Source organism: Salvelinus namaycush, unplaced genomic scaffold (assembly GCF_016432855.1).
Source record: "Salvelinus namaycush isolate Seneca unplaced genomic scaffold, SaNama_1.0 Scaffold91, whole genome shotgun sequence".
NCBI classification, from domain to species: Eukaryota; Metazoa; Chordata; class Actinopteri; order Salmoniformes; family Salmonidae; genus Salvelinus; species Salvelinus namaycush.
Window position 1 is genome coordinate 164,839 of NW_024061653.1, and position 7,662 is coordinate 172,500.

The 7,662-nt window shown below is 40.8% G+C and overlaps 1 protein-coding gene across 1 annotated transcript in view; it reads right to left on the bottom strand.

The window, feature by feature from the left end:
• Positions 1-7,662, bottom strand: part of LOC120043428 (adhesion G protein-coupled receptor B3-like) — a 119,787-nt gene that overhangs the window by 82,605 nt on the left and 29,520 nt on the right. Inside the window, exons 7-9 of the mRNA XM_038988009.1 lie at positions 7,590-7,662; positions 5,466-5,660; positions 932-1,000 (exon numbers count right to left, since the gene is read on the bottom strand). The exon at positions 7,590-7,662 is cut by the window's right edge and continues 34 nt beyond it. Of these exons, the coding sequence (XP_038843937.1) occupies positions 932-1,000; positions 5,466-5,660; positions 7,590-7,662 (337 nt within the window). The remainder of the gene's footprint in view (positions 1-931; positions 1,001-5,465; positions 5,661-7,589) is intronic.

A 7,662-nucleotide genomic window follows, 5' to 3' on the forward strand; every position in this document is an offset into this window, starting at 1 on the left:
GCACAGTCAACTTAGTGTATGCAAACTTCTGACTCACTGGAATTGTGATACAGTGAATTACAACTGAAATAATCTGTCTGTAAACAATTGTTGGAAAAATGACTTGTGTCATGCACAAAGTAGATGTCCTAACCGACTTGCCAAAACTATAGTTTGTTAACAAGAAATTTGTGGAGTGGTTGAAAAACGCATTTCAATGACTCCAACTTAAGTGTATGTAAACTTCTGACTTCAACTGTTAATACCGTTGAATATGTTCTACCAACATGGGAGTCTTGCAGCTGTTCTTACCTAGCAGGTATACTATACATGCAACATCCCTCTTTTGAACAGCACAGGGAGGCAGAAATATCCATTCTAGCAACAGCTATATCCCTCTGATGTGGCTAAATAAAGCTAAATACTCCTCAGGGGTTCTGTAATGATGAAATCCAGCATTTGAAATGACCTATCCACCCTGTCTGCTATGGAGTGACTGGATTTCTAGGGAAGAAGAACAAACATCACAGAGAGACGTAATGAGTCGATGGGGACTGGTCATCTCTAGTGGCTGTGCTCCCTGCTGCCACCGAGTGGACAGTGGTGGTATTATACCTCCAGATAGAGATACAGACACATCCCAACACAGTGACACACATTACACAATGTGACTAAATAAAAGTACCTCACGGCTGATCTAGGATCAGGAACAGGTCCCGCCTGTGTACACAATCTTTTGATCTAAAAGAGCAAATCTGATCCTAGGTCAGCACTCCTACTCTGAATACGAACTCAGGTCACAATGACCAGTTGAACCTGGCGATACAACTCAGGCTCAGTGCTGGTGAATGCTATAGTATTCAACTGGCTGGACCAGACTCTGCAAGAATACCACACTCACCCACTTAAAGTGCATTTCAATGATGCATCAAGCTCACTGCAGAATGTTTACCTGTTGTGCGTCTTCCCACTTGTCCCTGTTGTCTTCCTCGAGGAGATTGCTGATGATCTGAAAGAAGTTCTGTAGGGAGGAGACAGAGGAAATAGAGTCAATTAAATAGACTCTTATTGCATCAAAAGAAAATAAAGCTGATGCCCCTTTCCACACACACATGTATGTACAAACACACAGACAGATGCTCAGGGGAACTATCACTACCCTATTGACAGTCAGAGTCAAAAATATTTCAGCTGGTCTCCCGTGTGTGTGTGTGTGTGTGTGTGTGTGTGTGTGTGTGTGTGTGTGTGTGTGTGTGTGTGTGTGTGTGTGTGTGTGTGTGTGTGTGTGTGTGTGTGTGTGTGTGTGTGTGTGTGTGTGTGTGTGTGTACGCCAGGGGGTGGCCCCTTTCCCGTGACACAGACGATCTTGTTTTCTACTTGAATGCTTATGCTCCCTCTGGTGGTAATGTGCCCATTTTAACATTAGCACACACACACACACACACACACACACACACACACACACACACACACACACACACACACACACACACACACACACACACACACACACACACACACACTCACACTCACACTCACACACACACACACACACACACACACACACACACACACACACACAGCAAAAATGCACAGATGCAGGAGAAGGCGCTAGCTGTACTCATCGCGTCAGACTGTCTGTCCACACAACGACAGACCAGACACACGACCAGGACACAGCTAGCGTTCAGGACAGAAATTATCTTTTTGGAGGAGGAGGAGGAGGAGGAGGAGGAAGATGAGGGGGGAGGAGGAGGAGGAGGAGGAGGAGGAGGAAGAGGAGGAGGAGGGGGTTTAGGCTGTAATCTCCATCATCCTACTGAAATAAAGAGAATAAAGCTGGAGGAGAGAGGGGAAGACAGGGAGGGGGACACAGGGGAGAAAGAGTGGAGAGACAGGGGAGAGAGGGGGGAGATGCAGGAGAGGGGAAGACAGGGAGGGGGATACAGGGGAGAGACAGGGGAGAGAGGGGAGAGGGGAAGACAGGGAGGGGGAGAAAGGGGAGAGGGGAAGACAGGAAGGGGGGACACAGGGGAGAGACAGGGGAGAGAGGGGGGAGACGGAGGAGAGGGAAGACAGGGGAGAGGGGAAGGGGAGACAGGGAGAGAGGGGGTCGGAAGAGGGAGTGGGAGGTTGAGTGGGAGGCAGGAGTGAGGGTAAATAGGTAGAGGGGTGGCAGGAGGGAGGGAGAAAGAGGTAGAGGGGATGACAGGACGGAGGGGGAAAGAGGTAGAGGGGTGACAGAAGGGAGGGGGAAAGAGGTAGAGGGGGTGACAGGACGGAGGGGGAAAGAGGTAAAGGGGGTGACAGGACAGAGGGGGAAAGAGGTAGAGGGGGTGACAGGAGGGAGGGGAAAAGAGGTAGAGGGGGTGACAGGACGGAGGGGGAAAGAGGTAAAGGGGGTGACAGGACGGAGGGGGAAAGAGGTAGAGGGGGTGACAGGACGGAGGGGGAAAGAGGTAGAGGGGGTGACAGGAGGGGGAAAGAGGAAGAGGGGGTGACAGGAGGGGGGAAGAAGAAGAGGGCGTGACAGGACGGAGAGGGAGTGGGAGGTTGAGAGGGTGACAGGAGGGGGAAAGAGGAAGAGTGCGTGACAGGAGGGAGGGGGAAGAAGGTAGAGAGGGTGACAGGATGGAGGTGGGAAGAGGTAGAGGGGGTGACAGGAGGGAGGGGGAAAGAGGTAGAGAGGGTGACAGGACGGAGGGGGAAAGAGGTAGAGGGGATGACAGGATGGAGGGGGAAAGAGGTGGAGGGGGTGACAGGAGGGAGGGGGAAAGAGGTAGAGGGGATGACAGGATGGAGGGGGAAAGAGGTGGAGGGGGTGACAGGAGGGAGGGGGAAAGAGGTAGAGGGGATGACAGGATGGAGGGGGAAAGAGGTAGAGGGGGTGACAGGAGGGAGGGGGAAAGAGGTAGAGGGGATGACAGGATGGAGGGGGAAAGAGGTGGAGGGGGTGACAGGAGGGAGGGGGAAAGAGGTAGAGGGGATGACAGGATGGAGGGGGAAAGAGGTGGAGGGGTGACAGGAAGGAGGGGGAGAGTTCTCTGATACAATAAACAGGCAAAATGCATCTTTCTTTGTCCAAGTGTCAATTTCTGGGAAAATGTATTTGAAATGACTACCATTTACCACTGCATTCACCATTACATATTACAGTAAATATAATGATTACATATTACAGTAAATATAATGATTACATATTACATTAAATATAATGATTACATATTACAGTAAATATAACGATTACATGTTATAGTAAATAAAATGATTACATGTTATGGTAAATACAACGAGTACATGTTACAGTAAATATAATGATTACATGTTACAGTAAATATATTGATTACATGTTACAGTAAATATAATGATTACATATTACAGTGAATATAATGATTACCTGTTACAGTAAATATAATGATTACCTGTTACAGTAAATATAATGATTACACATTACAGTGAATATAATGATTACCTGTTACAGTAAATATAATGATTAAATGTTACAGTAAATATAATGAGTGCATGCTACAGTAAATATAATGATTACCTGTTACAGTAAATATAATGATTACATGTTCCAGTAAATATAATGATTACATGTCACAGTAAATACAACGAGTACATGTTACAGTAAATATAATGATTACATGTTACAGTAAATATAATGATTACATGTTACAGTAAATATAATGAGTACATGTTACAGTAAATATAATGAGTACCTGTTACAGTAAATATAATGATCACATATTACAGTAAATATAATGATTACATATTACAGTGAATAGAATGATTACATGTTACAGTAAATATAATGATTACCTGTTACAGTAAATATAATGATTAAATGTTACAGTAAATATAATGATTGCATGCTACAGTAAATATAATGATTACCTGTTACAGTAAATATAATGATTACATGTTCCAGTAAATATAATGATTACATGTTCCAGTAAATATAATGATTACATGTCACAGTAAATATAATGATTACATGCTACAGTAAATATAATGATTACCTGTTACAGTAAATATAATGATTGCATGCTACAGTAAATATAATGATTACCTGTTACAGTAAATATAATGATTACATGTTCCAGTAAATATAATGATTACATGTCACAGTAAATACAACGAGTACATGTTACAGTAAATATAATGATCACATATTACAGTAAATATAATGATTACATGTTACAGTAAATATAATGAGTACCTGTTACAGTAAATATACTGATTACCCGTTGCAGTAAATATAATGATTACCTGTTACAGTAAATATAACGATTACATGTTACAGTAAATATAATGATTACATATTAGAGTAAATATAATGATTACATGTTAGAGTAAATATGATTACCTGTTACAGTAAATATAATGATTACCTGTTACAGTAAATATAATGATTACCTGTTACAGTAAATAGAATTACAATGGTAGCTTGCCTCGTTAAATAAAGGTTAAATAAAAAATTAAAATGTGACTTTAGACAACATAATAACATTCACCCACTCTGGGGAAACCAACCATTACATGTTACAGTAAAAATAATGATTACAAAGGTAGCGTTAGACAACATAATACCAGAGGTGACAGCTCATCCCAGGCAGGTACCTATTTGTTTCCGTTTCTATTTTAGTCATTTAGCAGACACTCCTATCTAGAGGGTAAGAGCTGCTTGTCTGGAAACTTAACTTCCTCTCTCTGTGAGTATCCAATGGTACACTGTCTGGACAACGGCTCCTGACTACACCACATCATCTGTAGAGCAATTATTGATCCTTGGTTGGGCAATAAGATGTATCTCTAACATGGCTACTATGCAGTTACTGTGTATGATATCAAAATAACACTGAAATTGTGAAATATTAATAATGCTCTTTTTGTGGGAAAAATGCCTGGAATTTCAGCCTGTTCAGGTGGGATGGAACTTTTGGCCCATGTCATGACGTCACAATGTGATCTGATTATAATAGACCAATGACTGTTCATCTGGGTAATGGGGTGGGCTCTAGACCATACTATCAGCCAATCATGTCTGTGTATGTAAATATCTTCAAATCTGTTTCCTAATGCCCACACGATCAGGCAGAGCATTTCAACAGGCTGAGCATTTCAAGAGCCAAAGGAGGCTTAGGGAAATAAATGATTAAAACAGTTATTTTCATTAAATAAACACACATAGTGATTGATGAGACATACAGTGATGATTTAAAAATAACATGGGGACTTTATCTGTGTAAATAATCATTCCAATTTCATTTGAAAGGGGGAGATACGTTGACAAGCCTCTCAGGGTTTTTTCCACCTCTCCTGCACATGCTATTTTCCTTTCAAACATTCATCATATTGTTTTCTTTTTTCTTGTATGCAAAAAAAAGTATCCCTGTAACACAAATCAAAATAACTCCAACACACAATTCTACCTCAGCAGCATGGTCAACATTTATCAAGACAAAAGAGACCGATCCACTCACCTGCACGTCGTCTGAGCTTGGTTCGTAGCTGGCCCTCTTGAAGGTATCAGTCACGTTTCTGAGTATCTCCACAGAGGACAGCAGGTCTCCAGCGTAGAAGTTCCTTCTCTGGGTGAGATCCAGCAGGGTCTTGGTCACCTGAGACATCCCGTCCCCCGCCAACTTCCCCTGGCCCTTAGCTAGATGGCCCTGGATCTCCAGAAGAAGAAATGAACTATGAGGCCTTGTATGTTCCCTACACTATATCACAGTATATTACTACAGTATTACTACATTGATGGATTCTCTACACTATATCACAGTACATTACTACATTGAATGATTCTCTACACTATATCACAGTATATTACTACAGTATTACTACATTGATGGATTCTCTACACTATATCACAGTATATTACTACAGTATTACTACATTGATGGATTCTCTACACTATATCACAGTATATTACTACAGTATTACTACATTGATGGATTCGCTACACTATACCACAGTATATTACTACAGTATTACTACATTGATGGATTATCTACACTATATTACAGTATATTACTACAGTATTACTACATTTATGGATTCTCTACACTATATCACAGTATATTACTACAGTATTACTACATTGATGGATTCGCTACACTATATCACAGTATATTACTACAGTATTACTACATTGATGGATTATCTACACTATATTACAGTATATTACTACAGTATTACTACATTGAATGATTCTCTACAATATATTACAGTATATTACTACAGTATTACTACATTGATGGATTCTCTACACTATATTACAGTATATTACTACAGTATTACTACATTGAATGATTCTCTACACTATATCATGGTATGTTACTACAGTATTACTACATTGATGGATTCTCTACACTATATCACAGTATATTACTACAGTATTACTACATTGAATGATTCTCTACACTATATCACAGTATATTACTACAGTATTACTACATTGAATGATTCTCTACACTCTATCACAGTATATTACTACAGTATTACTACATTGAATGATTCTCTACACTATATCACAGTATATTACTACAGTATTACTACATTGATGGATTCTCTACACTATATCACAGTATATTACTACAGTATTACTACAATGATTGATTTAATTTAAAAGGCCAGCATCCTCTGGCCCTTAGCCCAGTAACCATGGACCTCCAGGAGAAGGAAGAGAAGAAGTAAGTCTGTAAGTCTCTATAATGTGGTTTAAACCACTGTAGACTGAAGAGGGAAGTAGAACAGTAGCAGCAGGGTAGAAAGAGAGTAGAGGTATGTTAGTAGTAGCAGGGTAGAGAGAGAGAGGTATGTCAGTGGAGTGATGACATGTTGCAGGACTGGACGGGTTTAATAGTTTACATTCAGCATTCAGCTTTTAATCTCCTCTATTTATCCTCATTTACATACCAGCTTTTTTCTACCTTTATTGTTCAGTATCTTTCTATTCAGTCCAATTTGTTTCCGGACTTAAATCCATTCTGGGTCAGTGAATGATGGATAGAATATTTAATAGATGTATAATAATACTATCTTGCTCTGAGAAGAAACAATATATACCTAAATACTACCAAATCATTGCTTCCACAATAGGCAAAATGGTTAATAAATACCCAGCCCAAAGAGGAGAGACATCAATGGGAGACATTGGTGATATGGGGGAAACTGCCAGTAGCACTAAATCAAAGAGTTGCCGAGGTCTATTACAAATGAATAGTCATTTTGTAATCTATCATTACAAATGAATAGTTTAATTTGCTCCCATATTGAATGTTCATCTTTGGCAACAGTGCAGTTGGGAACATTAGTTAATGGTGAATTTATGATGCGCCACAAACAGAGACTGTGAGGAAAGGGGAGAAGAGAAGGAGGAGAGAAGAGGACAGGAGAAGACAGAAGAAAAGAGGAGAGAAGACAGAAGTGGAGAAAAAGACTAGAGAAAGAGGAGAGGAGAGAAGAGAAGAAAGGAGAGACAGAGGAGAGGAGAGGAGAGGAGAGGAGAGGAGAGGAGAGGAGAGGAGAGGAGAGGAGAGGAGAGGAGAATACTGGAGAAGATAGAACGAGAAGTACAGTAGACCTACTGAAGATAGACCTACTGATTGCTGCAGGTATCTATATTCATTGGTTATGCAGCGGGCATAGCTGGGTGGTTCCCAATAGGCCACACCC